At 41.7% G+C, this 20,149-nt stretch overlaps 2 protein-coding genes across 2 annotated transcripts; both read right to left on the bottom strand.

The window, feature by feature from the left end:
* Positions 1-3,432: 3,432 nt before the first annotated feature.
* LOC109857465 (endocuticle structural glycoprotein SgAbd-1-like) lies at positions 3,433-9,078 on the bottom strand. The gene is made up of 3 exons (XM_020433773.1): positions 8,828-9,078; positions 7,012-7,178; positions 3,433-4,372 (listed from the first exon to the last, which is right to left on the bottom strand). The coding sequence occupies exons 1-3, from the start codon at positions 8,837-8,839 to the stop codon at positions 4,105-4,107; spliced, it is 447 nt and encodes a 148-aa protein (XP_020289362.1). The 5' UTR covers positions 8,840-9,078; the 3' UTR covers positions 3,433-4,104.
* Positions 9,079-16,352: 7,274 nt separating this feature from the next.
* Positions 16,353-18,692, bottom strand: LOC109857485 (endocuticle structural glycoprotein SgAbd-8-like). The gene is made up of 2 exons (XM_020433814.1): positions 18,588-18,692; positions 16,353-17,190 (listed from the first exon to the last, which is right to left on the bottom strand). The coding sequence occupies exons 1-2, from the start codon at positions 18,597-18,599 to the stop codon at positions 16,819-16,821; spliced, it is 384 nt and encodes a 127-aa protein (XP_020289403.1). The 5' UTR covers positions 18,600-18,692; the 3' UTR covers positions 16,353-16,818.
* Between the last annotated feature and the right edge of the window lie 1,457 nt (positions 18,693-20,149).

The raw sequence follows: 20,149 nt of genomic DNA, 5'->3' as shown, positions 1-20,149 counted from the left end.
TGCATCTTAGATTTCGAACGCGAGATGTGCTCATATATATTGTGCAAACGTGAGAACTAATTTTCTCAATGATCATTGGCTCTCGATTGCGTGTAACGTCACGCGAAGAGAAATAAAAGTGTGTGAAAAAATTGACGAAGATTGCTGTGCTCGCAAAATATCCATCCGCACAAAACAAAACCTCTTTTGTACGATCGAAATTACATATGGAAAGTTTTTCAGAACCGCTAAATTAAAAAAAAATTAAACTTAATTGTTAATCGAGATACGTAGTCTCGATATCAGGACCGGCCCAGTGGTCTCACGACCTGAGTGCAAGGGCTGCGAACCCGGAGGTCCCGAGTTCGAATCCGCTCACCATCTAAGGATTTTTTCTGGGCCGGTCCCTTTCAACCGAGTTTATTGTGGTTGATCGGCGAACTATAAATCGGGCCTCCAAAAATTAAATTCGGGTCTCGACACCTGATATAATCAGCCGATGTGATAGGCTGAGAAAAAACTTCCCTGCTACTCTGAGCTTCTCAGTGCTCCGTCTTAAAAGGTTCAAAGGTGAGTCCGCGAGAGCTCTTAGCTTTAGCCTTGCGTTAGCCTTTGTGCTTTACGTGCTGAACGTAATGTAATTGAGAGTTGCTTCTGCCTCGAAGAGGCAGAAGCGAGAAAAAAGCATCGGTGAGTTACCGGCTCGAAGTCGTATTTTTATTATATAAAACACGCTATTAAATAAATGTTGTTTAACGTTTTTTAAAAGCACTGGCTGTCAGTGTCGCGTAAGACTAGAAGAGTCTCTTTTATTCTTTTTGGTTGTTTAAATTTGTTTCGGTAAGGCGAGCACAGCTGCGGTCGAGCGGCGGAGCGAGGGAAATTTTTTTCTATTAAATCTACTGTTTTTGAAAACAGCTGGATCCGGCGTATATTGTCCTAGCCGGTTATTGACCCGGCGTGTCGAGATAAGCGAGTCCGTCATCATTCGGATTACACCCGAATTTAATTTTTGGAGATCCGATTTAGTTCGCCGATCCAACCAATAAACTCGGTTGAAAAGGACCGGCCCAGAAAAAATCCTTAGGTGGTTGAGCGGATTCGAACTCGGGACCTCCGGGTTCGCAAGCCCCTGCACTCAGGCCGCGAGACCACTGGGCCGGTAGAATTTATTGTTATTTTATTTACTTAAACTCGCTCGTTCGTTCGTTCGCTCACTCGCTCGCTTGCTCGCGTGCGCGCGCGCGCGCGTTGTGCAACGAAGGAACAGGAGACCGATGATTTGCTTTCACTGACTCACCTTTACCATGATATTACGAATACCATTAACATTAATCTGGGTGGCATTTTCACCACGGCCGGTCCGTTCGCCTAAAATTTCGCGCTCATCGTGTCTAACGACTATTTAGCGTCGCGAAGCCAAATGAGAATTTCAATTAACGGCTCCGAAACTATTAGAATCGGTCGATCTTTCGATGTGGAACAGACACACGTTCGTTGATAATCGCGTCAAAACCTTGATATAAATATTATTATACGAACGCGCGATGCAATATTTTAATGAAAATAATTCGAGGTGTGTATGCACGCGCATAATAGAAGATTATTATCACATGTAATAGGAGATTATTATCGTGTCTAATAATAAAGTACGTAATATGATACTTTGAATAGTGCAATCCTGACTTCTGAGAAAACGCTCTGCTGCGCGTCTTTTGCCTATTGTATATACTTTGGTCGGATATCAGATATCGCGCATAAAGTCTTCCGATTAAATCATTTTAAAGTACACGTAAAATCACTTTGGTCAATTTCATTTGCAAAACAAATATAAAAACAAATATTTAAAAAACTATGCGCGTCCGATTGATCAAATTTTGACAAAAAAAAAAAAAAAAAAAAAAAAAAAAAAAAAAAAAAAAAAAAAAAATATGTAACAAAAAAAAAAAAAATAAACAGAAAGAGAAAGAGAGACGTTATTTTTCGAGAAAGCGCGGGTTTTCTGTAATTGTAATTTTAACGCGTTTCGTTTTGCACAAATGCGCCGCCGGAATATCTCCTCACTTGAGCTGTCGACATCGCGTGTCAAAAAACGATAGTTCGGCCAAAAATAACGAACGAGACGAGAGAGAAAGAGAGAGAGAGATACGCGCGGTTTTGAAGATCTTTCTTGCCGACAACGGAAAGGATAGAAAGAGATGCGCTTCAGAGCAAACTCGAAGTTGTCTGATAGATACAGACATGTAACATTTTTTTCTTCCCTTTCCCAAAATATTGACGCAACGATCGTGTTGAGCAATCAAGTTTTTACTATGTGACGCGGTTGTTTGATCGCGCGGTGAGAAATTCTTATATAAAATAATCTGTATGTGAACGAACCAACAAATTGACTTCGCCTCGGCTCGATTTCGACTTCACTCGTAAAGCTTGAAAAATTATCAAGCGGTGTCCGTTAAACACACATGGCAATTTGTAACTTCAGACATGTTTTGTGTGCGCGTCTTTTGTGCGCGCGCATGCATTCTCTTCATTATACCATACATGTTCATAAAATATATATAATACACGATACGATAATTTTTTAAATATTTATCATGTATACACACAAATAACAAACAGCGAGTATTTTTAGTCTTATTATATAAAAAAAAACTCTTATTGTTTAAATAGAGACCTGATTGGCTTTGCGTACTGGAATAATTTATTATTTGCACGGTGATCGCAACTGGCTTGTTAAAAATCGTTAAAGGCACAGAGAACGAGTAAAGGACGAGTCCTTTGTAATAATTACTTATATATCTCGATGTGTTACAATAACAGCGGCATGATTACATCATGATCGGAGTATATATGCGTACGCAATTAAGATTTAATAAGTACAGCGTGATACACAATAATGTAATTGCGATGTGACATACTGCGATCTAAAGCATCTCTGCAGTCTCCGTCACTTCTCGTTGAAACGAAAAAAAGGTGGAAAAGCGAGGCGCTCGAAGGATCGACAACCTAACGTATCGCGTCAGTAGACAATATTTCTTCATTCCATACATGTATGCTTTGCCTCAATTTTACATACGTGCGTCGAATAGTTTGAAACCGTTTGAAGGTGAGGTCTTTTTTTTTTGGTTTATCTTCGATTATATTTATGCGCGACACAAACGTGTTTTATTATAACTCGATGTCTTTAAGTGGTCGTTTGATTTTTAAATAAAGACGTATAACTTAATCCGCGCAAATTGCATAAGCTGTAATATATCGACTTCTTTCTTCGAGTAAGGCAAGGTTTTGCGTAATTCATATCTGAGGGTATTTTACTATCGTGTATATTACATAATTCTAAATTTTACATTGAACACACGGACATGGAGCGTTGCTGCGCGTTGCACCTGCAACGTACAATAATTCTCGTGTTTGACTCGCGTTTGATTTTATTACTCGAGCTTTTTCTTCTTATATCCGTAAATTGCAGCGTCTTCGTTCGTTTTTTTTTTTTTTTTTTTTACGACCTCTTTCGTCACACCTCAGTCGTGATTTCTCAAAAACTATTCGCGAAACAAATTGCACGTTAAAAATAATTAATTGGCAATTTGCTAACCTTGTATCAAAACGGTCCAAATCTAAAAAAAAACTTCAATTTCTAGAACGATGAAACGTATTATACATATGACGAATGAATAAAAATTCTCATGAAATTTTGATGAGAGACTCGCAAAACACATTTGTGTGCTCATCTCTTGCGTTCACCCGACCGAGCTGACTCATCTCGCTCTCGCGTACAAGGTAGACATCGATTGATTTCGCAACAACTTGCTCGATTTGAAACCGACAAGATTCGATTATCGAAATGTTTCGTCGCGCCAGGGAGAATGTATGCAATATTTATAACAACGCTTTTTTCGCTTTGTCGTTTATTATTTCCATGGTCGTAGGTCGCGGTGAAGCCATCCGCTTCGAAAGAATCTCTCTTGGACAATTGATACCGATCTCCATGATGTGATACGAGCGATACATGTATGTGATAAACGATGTCGCGGTGATAGGCGGAGACTGCGAAAGTCAGGACTTAAGCAACGTCGTTTCACGTCGATATGTCGAAGCGTAGAGCAATCCTAGACACGGGCGATTCTAGTATCTTCTGTAGGGCTCCTCCTCTTCGGGGTGAGCCGCGTTGTGCGCCAAGGCGCGTTGTATCGCCACCGGGATTGGCGGCGGCGTCGGCAGGTGGGCGCCGCTCGCCAGGAAGCCATTCTCGTCGGCCGTGTAGGTGACCAGGATCGGCGTCCCGTCCGGAGCCGTGTAACTGTACTGACCTCTGACCACCTCGATCTGATTGGGACCGATGTTCTTCGGCTGTCCTGTCTCCGCCACGGAGATGCCGTTTTCCGTGTCGTAGCTGTAACGCAAGCACATTCGTTCAGCGTGATTCCTTGTTGTTATAAAAAAAAACAAAAGACTGAGACTTTATAAAAATTGCAACAAACATTTTAATAAATTGTGAAGTAATCTTCAAATTTAGAAACTTTTGTGACAAAACTCACGTCACGTGTGTGTGAAATTATTGTCAGACGTTTTTATTTACGAGATTCATCTTTGCCGTTAACTCAATGCAACTTTCTTGTATTTGCTCTTCCACCGATAGCCGGCGATATTCCAGGTAGGAAAACCAGTTGGAGAAAGAAAAACTTTACGCGCCACCTTGGAGGTTGTTAGGTGGAGCCAGTCCGGGCCCTCCGGTGTCCCACAGACAGGTGTCACGCAGGAGGGGCTCTCTAGCTTGGTGCAAACTCCAGAGCACCGAGGATGGGTAAGAAAGGTGAGCGCGCGTAGGCAGGCGCAGGCAGACAAGCAGAGGTAGGCAGGTAGGTCGATTGTAATTGTTCAATTGCGCAATGTATTATTGCGAACTGCGCAGCCGAGTGGCGCGCGTACACGATTAACATCAAAGCCAATTATACGTCCCCTTCTCCCGCGCAGTCCTTCTGCGCGACGAGAGTTCACGGTGGTTTCTGCGGTGTTCCGATTAAGGCGGTCGGGCGCCTTATGAGTGGCGCCCCGGCAAATCGGAAGAAACGCCAGCAGCAGGTGACTCGACCCGGCACGCCCGATCGATTATCTCGAGCATTGCATTCCGTGAGTTCGCGTATGCACGAAACCTCTCTCGCAGTTAGAAAACGTCGGGAGGGACAATTGATCACATTACGAGCGTATGAATCGTCACGAGAATAACTGTTTGTGCAAAGTGCGGACTACCGAATCGAACGGCAACGCGTCGATAATGCGAATGTCGCAACGCGATATATCGCGGGTTTCTAATTTCGAAGTCGATTGTTGGTTGTTGCGCATCTCAAGATGCGTCTCTCGTGTGAATTCAGCGTGTGTGATTCAAATACCATCTCGCTCGCGAGACGGTCGCATTTATCTTCTAACAGATATAATTCGATAATCGCCGACCCACAATCTCGCCATGTTCGACTAATTACGGTGAATCATACGTTAGAAAGTCAGAGAGAGATGAGAATATGTTTCAACACACATCCTATTTGTACGACGGTCGATTTTTGTCTCGTGCGGAATTTTACATAATCATTCAGCATTTTATATTAAAACCAATAATTATCCGATAACTAAAGATAATATTATTATATATCCCAGTCGTGAGTTGAACGTAATAATTATATTGAGACTTGTTTTGAATTTCGCGCGTCGACGAAAATTTCGGATTATGTTGTAAGCCCGTAATAATAATTGTTGTTACAAAACCGTTAGTTTGAATATGATTAAAGTGTTAATTTTAAACTAACTATCTTTCTCGTATCTTACCATATTTATTTGTGTAACGTGTGTTGACGCGTAACTGTAACATCTCTTTCTCATCGTTACGTTTCTCTCAGATTATTTTAGTTTTCAGTCTTCCGATTTTTAAATTTGTCAGTTGTCTGTCTCGCCAGCTGCACTTATTTTTGCATGTTTAATTTTATTTATCTCCGCAATTGTTTCTGCATGTCTAATACTTTTTTTATTTATTACAATTGTTATCACCATCATTGTTATTATTATTATGTCAACGTTGTACGTGAAGACATTTGTAACTTCGCAATGCATCGGATGAGGACTGTACCCGCGAAGCGGACACACGTCTAATTATGGTTAATGGAACACATCACCGTACTCGGAAACATTTCCGAGCAACCCATGTAGGACTTCTCGGCCTTCGCGCGCCCGAATCGAATTTTCTTTCCTTTCATTCGACTCTCTTTCGCATGTCTCGAGGAACTTGAAAATTACTCGAGAGTGGGCGGGGTATAATAAAAATCGCAAACCTAACGTAATGTTGCACGATCGACATAATTGCAAACGTTCAAACTCCATTTTCGGACGGTAAAAGGATGTCGAATCAGATTGAAACACAGCAACAACTGAACAATGCTTACATAGAGATCCACGTTGCTGATGATCAACCAAACGCATCCCACATCTATTCAGACAATCATATCGATTCTTTTCGATCAACATGAAACGTGCATCTTAATATAATGCCTAACGTGCTTTCTGAAAAAAAAAAAAAATTTGCGCAATCTGTTTAACGCGTTCTCGAATATAATTTTTTCTCAACTCACGCGTTTTCAATGATTTGCGTATTTGAAAACATTCTAATTAACAGGAAACCTGAAGAACTAATGTGCGAGCTTATATTGAGAAATAGGATATACAGGTTCTAATCGCGTCGGACGCGTCACCATTTTTCGAACATTTCCGGTGCGGTTTAACTAGACGCTTCCTTCCTGCGTATTAATCACTTCTCCGATGAAAATAGAATGGGAGAGAAAAAAAAAACATCTGGCGGTCACGCCGAGCGTGTTAACTTCGCGATTATATCGACCGAATGGTGCGTGCGTGTCTTCATACCGCACACGTTCGAGGGCAACCGCGACTCCTCGAGCGTGTCGAGATGCTATTTCCCTGGCGGATGCGGCGCGGCGCCCGACGCATTATCCGTCGCAGGACGAAGTGGACGGAAGAACGATATCTCACCTGTAGGAGTAAGATCCGTCCGGCGAGGAGTCTTGAGTTTGTCGCAATATCGCGTAGAAAGGCCGGCCGTAGTAGTTGGGATTGTAATATTGCGCCGGCTGCGGATACGGAGTCGTAAACCTATTGAGCTGCGCGCACGCCATCATCGTCAGACTCAGCAGCAATATCTGCGAAATAATAATTGTTAACATATATGTGTCACAACGTGCACGAATTGAGAGACTTACGCATATTGCGCAATGTGAGAGAGAGCACGCTTTTCTTAGCTCGATCGTCTACGTCGCATAAAATATAGCAATGTAAAATTATTAACAATGTCGCATAAGGAGTCTCGCACCGTTTCGGAAGATTTTTTAACCGCGTAATAATATTTTTAATTAAGCAAATAAATATTAAATTTAGTTTTCAATTAAATTAAAAATTTTTCAATTATGTGCACAACAAGCGCGATCGACAAAAAAAACATCTTCGAGTATAACGCACTATCGGTTCGGTTTTGTGTCTCCAATTTACGTTTTGTCGTAAGTATCATTTCGCGTTAAATTATTCAACAAGTTACTCGATAGCGCAGATCAGCGAAACGAGAGAGAGAGAGAGGAAGAGCACACTGGCACACAGAGATGCGGCGAGACTCGCACGCGGATTTATATAACCTGCGTATTACTCATGCAAAAGGGCTGGCTAAATAAGTACATAGAAGTAGATAGGTAGGCAGTTCGGCACGTAGAATTTCGATTCACCGTCGAAGCTGCGGCGCGCTTATGAATAATCCCTATTTATCTTCCGCGCGTCTCTCATAAAATCCTCCTCGTCTCACGCTTTGCGTCGCGACTTCGACTTCCTCTATTGTGTGTCGAAAGCCGAGTCGCAAGTGATTTGCGACGATGCGCATGCGGTGTATTTTTTCACATTGCGCGCGCGCGCGCGCGCTCTAACGAGAGGAGAATAATTTTTAATAAATAAATTACAAATAAAATCACAAGAAGCGTACGATCTCTGTAGGGTTACAATGGAGGCGCTTGTAAAAACTGTCGCGGTCTCGATGCATCGTTTCATTCATCGGTCGCACGATGTTGCCGCAATTACGCGCGGGCAGAGATAATATTTCCGCGATAATATACCGCGGAATTGTTAATACGCGAGAGTTATCGCATCGCAATTTTTACGAACAATCGCGCCACACCGTCATCATTCCTTCCGAGAACGGATCGGAGTTGCCATTCGTGCGCGTTTGAACGGAAATGACGAAATTAGCTCTGATAAAATCGTCTTCGTCGTCGCAACATATTACGTTCGCAGAAACTTGTATTTCACTTCGCGAGCAAAGCGTTAATTCTTGACAAGTTCACACGCGTGCAATCGCCGATCGAACGACTGTTCGCACTCGTAAAAGTCAGTTTGAACTTAATTGTCACGGTTTCATTTTGCACTTAATCGAATCTCTAATTATGAAGAAAATCTGGACACAAAGATTTATGAATTACAGATTAGGATTAGATTAGATTTGTTACGAAATAAAATTTTAAAAATCTCATTCAAATCGAATTCTGTTAAAACTCGGAAAAAAAACTCAGTTTAGAACGATTGAATTTTTTTACGATACGTGTATAAATTGTTCGACAATGACGTTGTTTGCGACAAGATTTTTCTAGTCGCAATCAAAGTTTCAAGTAACGCTACTAATTGCGCAAAGCTCGTAACGTAACAATAAGAAAAATATAAAAATAAAAATGCACAAATCGGCAATTAATTTTCGGCATTTTGTGCGAGCGATCGCGGAATATCTCGGTTGAAAGCAAAGAGAAGTTACACTCACAAGGATCTTCATGGCGAATTTTTGCCGTATATTCCGGGGAAGATTCGGCCAAGCGGACTCTCTCGTCGGACTATTGTCGTATTTGCAACTAAGCGTGTGCAACACTTTGCGTGTGTCAGCGGGTGTTTTACACTGCGCACTTCGGAATCTCTCCCCGAAAAGCTACGTACAAGACTCTCGTGTTAACTGCAGTTAGAGGCACGGAGCTTAGGTGGGTCATGGTGAGGCTTTATAGTCACCGAGACGCTCTGCTTGTGCCCCCTTTTCGCCCCGCCATCGACCGCCGTTTTCCGGAGGCCGAAAGGGAGAATAAATCTTGCGATGCACTCACGTAATCCGAGCAAAGGGTGGTGGTGGATACGCGCGGTGGTCGGGGCTTTCCGATTAGACGGCATTAGATAGGTGGGTAACCGGCGATCTCCCCCTCGCGTGGCACTTCGCGCCTCGTGTGTGTGTGCGCGTCTCCCGCGTGCATCCGCGTGCCCACGTATCGCGATCCTCCGTGAGTATATGTGTGTTCGCAATCTAACAAGCTCATTAGATTACACACGCAAACGTGGCAGTCTTCTCGTATGCACGAAGTCCGATTGTTGGATACGACATCTGGTATCAAAAGTTTGTTAACACAAAAAGAATGAGAGTTAGACAGAAAATCCAGAAAAATTCGACGTTGCTGAATACGCTTAAAAAAAAAAAAAAAAATGATAATTTTCAAGTACAAAAGAAAAGTTTTGAGGACTGTAGAGTCAACAATTTTCTCAAGAATATACACCATGGGAACGTAATTGCGCGTTTAGCATATTCTTCGCGGATTTCACAGAAATTACGCGTGGGTATCAGAACTCTGAGAGAAAGAGAGAGAGAGAGAGAGAGGGAGAGGGAGAGGGAGAGGGAGAGGGAGAGAGCATATGGACACGGCATAACTAATAAATAATTATAAGAAAATAATCGCTTATAAATATTTCATGGGTGATTTCTGCAACGGGACGTCGATAATCGAAGATATTAACTATTATGCAAAGAAAATTTATGTGTTTCCTTCTGTGTCTCCGATTAATTATAACGCTCTTCTTAAGAAACGTACGTGCATCTCTACCCACTAATATCTCACGACGCATATGTATTTTGTTATTCATGATATTTAAATTTAACGTGTGAAAAAATTTCCGCTCCCTCGCGATTGATATACGCGCGGGGCGATTGACGGATATCCGAAACGACGCTTAGATAGCGACGCGGTGATGTCACGTTGCCGTTGACAAATTTCACCCCTTAGAAGAACAAACGCTTTTCAGATCTGGAAGTAAATCTGGAAATTACACCGGGACCGTATTCGGCGGATGAGTTCGAAACCCAACTCGTAAATTCAGGCCGCAGTCGAGGTTTTAGTCGGCATTGTCATAAAAAAAAACTACGTGCGATAACGGGCCAGCGTTTGACATTTGTTCTTCCGAAAGATGAAATTTGTCCGCGACAACGGCAACGTGTCGTTTCGGATACTTATCAATCGTTCCTCACAGGTTTGTTCATTTATCTATTCCTACACGATAGACACTACCACGCACACACATTGCGAATCTTCACGACATTTCTCGAGCAAAAGAACAGAAACTTCGCATTCTCATTCTTCGACCTGTCCGGGATTTTCTTTCTATCGCCTGGGGCGATATATTCCGAGGCATCTCCTGGTTACCGCGAATCGACAAGAGCGAAACGCTCCGCAAAGGGGAGGAACGTGTAAGGACGTGGCGAACAAAAGACGCGGGAGAAATTATATGACGAGCTCGAGACCGAGGTTGACTATAAGGTGCTGCACGTTTGACAGGTGGTATTTAAACCAGGATCAGTGACGAAGAAGAAATCCCGTGTACATACATTTGTGTTTTTTCTCCTCAAACACGTTGGTATAATAATGATATTTACAGTTTCTCTAATCTCGTTGGACGTGCGGTATACAAATGCGCGCGTGGGCGTAATGGAGACAACGCGGCACGTAGACCGAGACCAAGTCTGTTAACTCTTATCAGCAATATCTCCAATCGCACGTGTTTATGTACGTGCATACACACATCGAAGACGCAGAACGTCGGAGACATGAATATTAATATTATACTTAATGTCCTAATGCACGTGGGCGAGTTCGCGGAAATGAAGAATTTCGGTTCTTGTCGCGAAAAAAAATTCGAGAAAATATACAAAAAATTGCAGAGTAATATAAGAAAAGAGACTTAATTACAAATATTCAAAAATGTAATTTAAAATTAATCTTTTTATCTAAATACACATTTAAGATTCAATAAGCGGTTGATTGTGAATTTAAACGCTTCGAGGATATGTCGGAAATTTATTTCTCTCGCCTCTTGATATATTTTCTACATATATTTTCTATACATATAAATTAATTCTCAGAATTACATTAATAATTAATGCGTTCGCGTGGTGCTTAACACGCATCCGCACTCAGGATTATAGATTATGTTTTGATAAGAGGCGTTTCAAACTCGCTCATCAATTATACTCCACTAATTTACGCTGTAATAACGCGCGGAGCTGTCATGTATCGCATTCCGCAGGACGAAACAATGACGGCCTTTTTATCCACAATAAGCTCTCGAGCATATATCTAGGATAAAATCCGATATCGTCGTTTACACACGCCGAAGAACGAACCTACCCTTTCTTTTGTCTCGGTGCTTAGCATTCTAGGAGCGAAAATTGTTGCATTGTTTGATGTACGGGAAAAGAGGCTTATATATGTTCGCAATAAACTCCATGAATAACGGCATCGACCTCGCAACAATAAAACAATTTGTATCTCCGTGGAACGAAATACTTGCTCATCAATTTGCGCGCTTTATGAGAATAATTCGCTCCTCGTCTACGAACGGAGTCCATTTCTCGAGCGCGCGCTCGTTGTGAAAAAAAATTGCAAAATACTTATCAAGATAAATAATTTATGTTTTCTAGACGAAAGAACATTACAAATTGATATTTGGAGAATTGTTTTCGAACATCATTTTGCTTTCTATTTCTTTCGAGATCTGTGTGTTCTCGAAGTGTTGTTGTCGAATCGAAATTCGTATATAAATCTCGAAGCCGCGGACGGCGCGTTGCTTAACATCACGCCGCGCATGAATTGAATCGATATGAATTTTCGCAAAATGCGAGCCACGCATCTGACATTTGATTTCTCGAGTAGGACACAGGGCGGGGCGTTCGACAATCGGGACATTTCGACAACCGCGCGATACTACGACGCGCCTCTTCCTCGCCTCCCGTTAGGCGCAGAAAGGTGTTTACCGTCAAGAGAACCTCAACAAAAGGCGGCGCCTTGACATTAAAAACTGTTCTTTCCGCGCGAAGAATCGCGCTATCTCTATTGCGCGGCTCTCTATTGAGAACTGCCGGGGGACGGACCGGGGTGATCTCCGAACGAGAGGAGAGCATCATAAAAGACGAATAACCTGCCAGTTATTCGCGAGCTTACTCAAGCCGAGGCGCGATCCGTCCTCGGATTCATCATCGGCCCGCAAGAGATCTTCGATTCCTGAAAGAGACGCGTTTCTTCGCGCGCGCCCGAAACACCACGTCTGTGGCGTCTGCGGCGCGGCATCAGCATCTCGCTCTATCGGGCACGAGATCTCTCTCGTTGCGCCATCGCAGCTCTCTTCTGTTGGGCACGTGATCCATTTCCCAATATCTTCAACTTAAATCTTTCTAATTAAGTTACTTCGCTTGTAGTTTTTTTTTTTTTTTTTTTTTTTTAATTTTCTAAAAATACACATGTTTCGTAAAATGGAAAGGAATTTTAGAATATAAAACCGAGAGATGTCAATACTTTTGTTGAATTAGAGTCGCAATCGCAGATTTTTTCACGGTGGAATTTACAAGGGACAAACACGTACGTGATTATGTGTACACGTAATGTCTAACGGGACATACCGGAGAATAGAGCAAGACGTAACCTGCCAGTTATGCCACGCGGGGTTACTCAAGAGCGGCATGGTAATCCGCCCTCGGATCTGCATTCGTTCGCTCGACGTCTACTGACTTAAAACGCTATTATGACGCCAATTTTTCCCCGGACAATTGCAGGAACCTATCCTCGATGCTCGTGTACCTGATAATTCCAGTCTCGTCGCGTATATACCGCGTTTCAATCTCAAGGATCTCAAGCGAACTAATTCGAATCGCATCCATCAATGGTAACGACTGCGGAACACGAAGAACTGGGGAGTTAGCGCACGAAATAAATGCTTGTTCTCGCGTTAAAAGGATTCCTACAACCAAATTACTTAAAAAAAAAAAAAAGATCAATTGTTATTAAAATTGATTGTAATTTTTTAGTTTGCAATTTAACGGGGAATTTATATTGTGGGATGCGGATTGTGTCGATTAAAATTTTGAAAGTGTGGAATATAGTCAAATGACGATATTTCGGTCGTGTACACATACGCGTTACGCAAAATCGATCTCTCTTCCGTCACGCGTCGGTGCCGTGACGTCTAGTATTTATATTTACAACGCGACGTAATGAACTATAATCACGTAATAGCGGTGCGCGCGATGATAATGGCGTAAATTCGCGGCTGCCGCTTAGAGAAAAGTGCATCCATATAATCCGCCCTCAATACGGTCTCTCCAATTACCGCTCTGCGGAGGAATCTCTCTCTCTCTCTCTCTCTCTTTTTCTTCTTTCTATCCGCAAGAGGGTATCGCGAATCTCCCCTCAGCACATCCCGCTCGTTATTATGAAATATAAAATCACGTTTAACGGGATGCATCGCTTCGAGTTTGTTACTTCTTTTTTTTGTTTTGTTTTTTTTTTTTTTTTTAACAAAGGCGCGGTAGTTTTACGCTCGATAGTGATTATAACGCGCGCACGCTTATGTAAATCTGCTTCGCGATTTTGCAATGCGATCCGACTGACGGATCCGAAGCTGTAATTAATCCATCTGTTCGAAGATGGAGAACGTATCTTCTTCTCTTCTCTCGCTTAACCAGTCTTTCGCGCGCAAAAGCGGTTCCTCACAGCTTGAAGTTGCAGTTTAAAAAGATTACAAGTTTTTGGCACACTCCGAGGAGTCATGGTATATTTGCTTGCAAATTATAGATTGACTAATTAATCAGAAGTTGATTCGCACGTGTCAACATGTCACTCGATTCAAAATATGTGAATCGATGGGAAGTTATTGCAGGAATAGAATTTAATTAATTAAAATTTATCGATTTTAATGGAAGTCGTCGCCTGTGCGACAGCAAAAGTAATTTTCCCGATTACGGGCCCTGATTACAAAAGTAATCGAACGTGAATCCATTCTCTCATTGTGATCTCTCTCTCTCTCTCTCTCTCTCTCTCTCTCTCTCTCTCTCTCTTTCAGTCGCATCGCGGTTTTTCCTCTTTCTGTGTGCATTGCGTACGTTACATCTGCGCCCACCGCGACGTGTATCCTTACCTATTCCCGCGATCATGTTCTATCAGAACCGCCCACTGGGCGATTCAACGATTAGAGAAACGCGCGGTTATCGGCGCGCGAGGGAATTCCTCTCCACTCCGAGAGTGTACAAGGCTTATTACTGCCAATCCCCGCTTGAGAATCTCTCAAAGAAATCATCCGCGTTTTCTCCTCGCGGGCGCAAAACCGCGAGAAAACTCAACCGACATTTGTTAATTAGCACATCGCGCGCCAGGAGAGCTTCAGCTAATTGCAATAGTAACGCGACCTCTCGGCACGATCGGTCGCGGTTAAGTATATTAATTCTTTCTTATAGGTCTCTTCGATTGTGCAATGATACGTTTTACGCTTTCGGCTGTAAGGTCAGTTGAAATAATAAAGATGCGCGGTAACAACTGACGTAATGTACTTTTGCAATGACAAAATTTTTAGTAAAATAGTAAATTGTGGAAGTTCGGCAAATGTAACGTGAATTAACGAATCGGAAGAATCCACACCTTAATGATTTCATCAACGGAAAATAAGGTCTTTTTGTTAATTATTTTTCAAAAGCTGAGAACTTAACATTATCGTAAATTGATCGGTTTTATTCAGATGTCAGATAATAAATGTCGATACAGGTAATCAACTTATCTCGTCTGCACAAATTACTATTAATATGATTGAGACATCGCGACGTATGATTTTCTACGTTTGCGTGTCTGTCGTGTAAGACGTGTTAAAGAAGAGAAGATCGTGTCGAGATATTTTCGCGTCTCTTATCGTTTTCTATACAATGTTGCGTTGACGGGAGCGTCAGTGGGCGCGAAAAGTCGCTGATTATTGACGAACGGTGAACATCATAATAGTCGTGAGATTTTGCCTAGGAACATATCTTCCACGTTGATTGAAAAGATGCCGGTCGAGGATTTACGGAGAATTTTATTACGTCGCGCGCGAAAATTACATCTTAATCACATCGGATCGACGTTAATCAACGCTGATTGCGCTCTTCACGCTACCGGGACAATAAACGATGGACGTATGAACGAAACTGTTATAATTGGTTATATTGCCTTCGCGATCAGAGATGATAAAAATAGTTTATTAAGAGAGAGAGAGAAAAACAAATGAAATTAAATTATTCTACAAATGTAATTGTGAAATAAATTCACTGCTCTGTTGCTTTGCAAAATTTTACTAAAGTTTTTAAAACCAAATTTTGATATTATACAAATATAAAAATTAATTAGAGAAATACACAAATTAATTAGAAAAATTCCAATATAAACGCGTTTCGGAACGCGCGTTTCGTTTTTTTCACATTAAATTTTTTCCGAATTATTTTGTTCGAACGTGTACGATATAACGCGCTTCTTCTCTCAATGAAGTCTCCATTTAAATCTACAACCGCGTATACAACAACGAACACATAATCACACGATAATTCGTGAAGCGCAGAATATTTCAGCCTTGATACTAATTTCGGGCGATAATGATCATCGTCATCTTCTTTCTCGTTAATATTAATTATTTATTGCGTTCCCGCCTACATCGTTTCCTTCATCTCGCGAATCTTTCCGCGTTCCTTCTGTCTCCAAGGAAATCGCATTGTGATGTACGCACACAATGCGCGTAGTATCTCGGCGCGTGCATTGATAAACCAACCAGTTGTCTCTGAGAGAACGTCGTAAACATTTTGTTTAAGTAGAGAGGACGGGCACACACACAAATGGAAGTCGCGCAGCATCCGCAGTCACACAACTCGCCTCTCCCCCTCCATAAATAGAAACTCCTATCATCCGCAGGTTGTGTACGTGAAATTGCTAAACAGGCGTGGTTCTGTAACGTGGGTTATATATGTTCGTTGCGCAAGAATTAATGCCAGGGTCTCTCGGGAACATCCGCGTGTTAAAACAAAAAAAAAAAAAAAACGATGTAGAATATGTATATCTTGTCGCGTCCTCACAGAAAGTCGCGAAATTGTGCCGCGTGTGATCCGGAAATAAGAAATTCCATGAATATTTGCGATGAATGCGGACGCGCGGACGTGTGTCGTTACGGCGACACACGAATGAAACGCAAAAACGCACTTAAAAATATATGTATTGTACAATAATTACAATCAAAATTGTGAGCAATTAAAGATCTGTGTGGTATCATTTTGTATAAAATTTGTATTATATTTATGATTTTTTGCGTTCTTAACAGAAGGTGGTATCGATTTATATCTCGGAAGTGTTAGCAGATGTAGAATATTACATGCTTCGTGACAATTGGTTTTTTTTTTTTTTTTTTTTTTAAGAAATATTTATATTAAAAATAAGTAAACCTACACACACATATATGTCTACACGCTTCGAGAGATATGGCGTCTAGTCCGTGAAATATCTATATTGGCTGCGTTCGACAGAAGTCAGCGCTCGGCAAACCTGTGTGTGATTTTGAATATCTGACAGAGAATCTGTAGAATATTCTCTTATTGCGAAGTAACAATCACCGGTCATCGTTCATTAAACGCTGATTTCTGAACGCGGCCCGAGTGTCGTCGATCGTTTATTGTTGATTTTCGGGTTGCGGATGGGTCAGGACGTAGTTGACGGCTCTCTGGATCAGTTCCGGTACCGGTGGAGCGACCGGCAGATGAGCGCCCTGCGGGTGGAAGCCGTTCTCGTCGGCGACGTAGCTGATGGCGATCGGGGTGCCATCGGGAGCGGTGTACTGGAACTGGCCCTGAGCCACCACCGCGGGCTCTCCCTTGGGTCCCACGGGCTGCGGCGAGCCCGTCTCGGAAGCGGCAATCCCGTTCTCGGTCTCGTAGGCGTAGTTGTAAGATCCTTCGGGCGACAAGTCCTGCGATTGCCTCAAGATGGCGATCGGCTGTCGCTGTTGGGCCGCAACGATGGCGACTAGAGCGAGGGATACAATCTGGAGAGCGCAGAGATCGCACATGGATAAAAAAATATGAAGAACGGTTGGAAGCCAGCAGTTCGTTGCGTAAATTTGTAATTTTTTTTCACACAAAAATGTACAATTAAAAAAACAAAAATACTTTATCGCGCGAAGATAAGGAATTGCCGCAGATGCGTCGGGGAACAAATTGCGTCGAAAAAAAAAAAATATATACATTTCTCAATAAAACTCTACAAGGTTGTCTGTTTCATTTCACGCGCGTGTTGCGATAATTTACATAAAACGACGGACGCTCGGTTCGGACGGAGCCTCTGGCGACAACGATAGTTTACACGAATTTAAGAATCCGGACTAGATGATCGAGTTGAATGAAATATTATTGGCCGATCGTAATAGGTCGAGCGCGACTTTCGATGATCCGAAAAGATAAAATGCTGATCGTTGCATTTTTTGACGACGCTTACCTCAGCGTCCTTGGACGCGTTTTCGGCGTCCGTCGGTCGCAATTATCTGACCATGCACTCGCGCGTAATACATACTCACTTGTTATATATCAAGTGGATATAACAAATATTATTATTTTAAAGCGTAAGTAAAGATCTTTTGCTAGTGCATTTTAGAACATTGATATAACAATTGCAAAGCGAAAAAGAAGAACAGATTATTCTGCAAATTTACTGAATAATACGAAACGAATTAGGTTAATCGCGTCGCTTTGTTGGTTAATCAAATCAATGAATCAACTATCAAAACCGTCGGTCAGTTAAAAATATGCGCGTTATTCGAGAGAGTCAATAGCATTATATAAAATCCGTCTTGTAATTGGCCGGAACGTACAGAAGAGGTAAAAAAAAAAAAAAATTGCTACTTCGCGCACAATGTTACAAAAAAAATTACAGGTTTTGTTGCGGGGATCCATGAAAAAAGATCAGATATCATCTGAGGTGTTAAATAATCCTTCCAGATAGGCGAGTTAATGCAATTATGAGCGAATATAATTATAAAGGTCCGCCGCCGTTTTCCATCACGAATCTCATTACTCACGTTGTGAGCGTTCGATCTGTTTTATTATTGTTATTTTTTTTTTTTTTATTCTCTTCTCGATAAATCGGCCAGATGTTAATTGGGTCTTAGATCACACAACGAGCCGCGTTGCAACAGTCGGAGAAGATCAAAGCAAACGGGAAAATCCGAGAAGATATTAATTCGAAGCAACTAATTGGCAAACGTTCGTTAGTACACGAGATGCGGAAGATCTCAATTGTGAATTTCTACAAGTCTCGGTTGTTAGATATTGATTAGAGGTGAATGTTAATATCAGTTTATGGGTCAAGTTTTAAGTAAAAAAAAAAAAAAAAAGAAAAGAGAAAAGAGAAAAGTAAACGGAAGATATATACAAGTAAAGAACTTACGAGGAATTTCATTTTGTCGTGTGAGTAGCTCGAGTTTGTTGATCCAATCGTGATATAATAAAGCGTGATGAGATTTCGAGTGTGATTGCCATCAGTGCCGAATGCGCTTTTATACGAAACTACCGGACCCCACTTTCCCTGCGATCCATAATGGTGTATATACTCGAAAACGAGAAAAAACATACCATCCAGACGCACATCAAGAAGGAAGGACAAGGTGAAAAAAGAAGGGAGAGCCCGGTTCATCCACGGAGAGGAGGCCGTGCGATATGTTCGTACACACAGAATCTTCTTCTGCCAAAAATCTGTCGACGTGATGACCTTTTCGCGCGACGCCCGAATCGATCAGAGTTACGTAATCGACGACGAGAAACCTGTTGGCATTGCCTCTTACTTGTCTTCCAGAAGTTCACAATGCACCTGCTGTACGATATATCACACGGATAAAGAAAAAAAAAGAAGATGAAATCTCAATAAGATTTAACAGATAACAAAAAAAGGATCATCGCGGTTCATAGAAAGTAAAAGCCGCGTCCCCGGCGGAATTTCACCTCTCGCGTCTGATTTGGAAATCCAGATACTTCTTCTCTAATTTCTAAATCTCGAGCGCGCGAGGAACATTTGCGATTTCACTGAACGTGATGCGCGCGCAATTGAAATCGCACGTTTTTGTTACACGTTTATATTAAAAAATTTATTTATTTTAAATACTAAAAAATTGTTCGTATTTCTTCTCTCGTCAGGTCGTTTTTTTTTGTGATCGAGTGGAATTTGCGTGATTCTGGAAATTTGTAGAATAGATCTTTTGAGAAGACCTCGGTTTTTACTCACGCCGCGTGATTGCGTGCGTGCCACCTTCGTGTTACCATCTCGATAAACTTAGGTGCTTATATCGCTCTAGGAAATGGGGAGGAAATGCGCTCCGTTGCTCCACGATTTGCGCGTTTTGCTTTGCAAACAGTCGTTAAAAATCCACGTATTTTTTGTGGTTTTATAAATCCTCCTTCTTCTTTTTTTTTCCTCGCGAAAGAGAAGATTTTATACGAACCGAAAAAATACGTTCGGAAATCAATTATTTTTATCAGAAGATATATATATATATACATGAATGTCTTTTAACTGCAGATTTGTTGAAGTTTCAGCACGAACATAACAAGAATTAGCATGAAAAATTGATGTCGCGCGACTACGATTCTTACGAAACGCAATCCTCGTCGAAAAACAAAATTGGCCATAAATTAATCGAAAGATCCAGAAACTGAGAGGAATGCCGCTTAATTTTAGACTGATCCCCTGACATGACATAATCTGCGTATAATTGTACAAAATTACACTAGACGGAGAAACATATATAGCAATACACGCGGATTTAAATGCGTCGGCACTTGAATTTGTGAATCTGCACGATATATATTTAATTCGTAAAACTTGTGCGTGTGCGACCACAAGAAGGAGAAACATTTTTACGGAAGCTCCGCTCGCTCGCGGAGACTTTAATGCCCGATCGTACTTTCTCTTCTTGTTCTTTACTTTGTCGATACTTGACCGCGACTCCTCCCACT

The sequence above is a fragment of the Pseudomyrmex gracilis genome, unplaced genomic scaffold (genome assembly GCF_002006095.1).
Source record: "Pseudomyrmex gracilis isolate BER0280 unplaced genomic scaffold, ASM200609v1 scaffold_160, whole genome shotgun sequence".
NCBI classification, from domain to species: Eukaryota; Metazoa; Arthropoda; class Insecta; order Hymenoptera; family Formicidae; genus Pseudomyrmex; species Pseudomyrmex gracilis.
The sequence above is the reverse complement of the archived record's forward strand: the minus strand, read 5'-3'. Positions and strand labels throughout refer to the sequence as shown.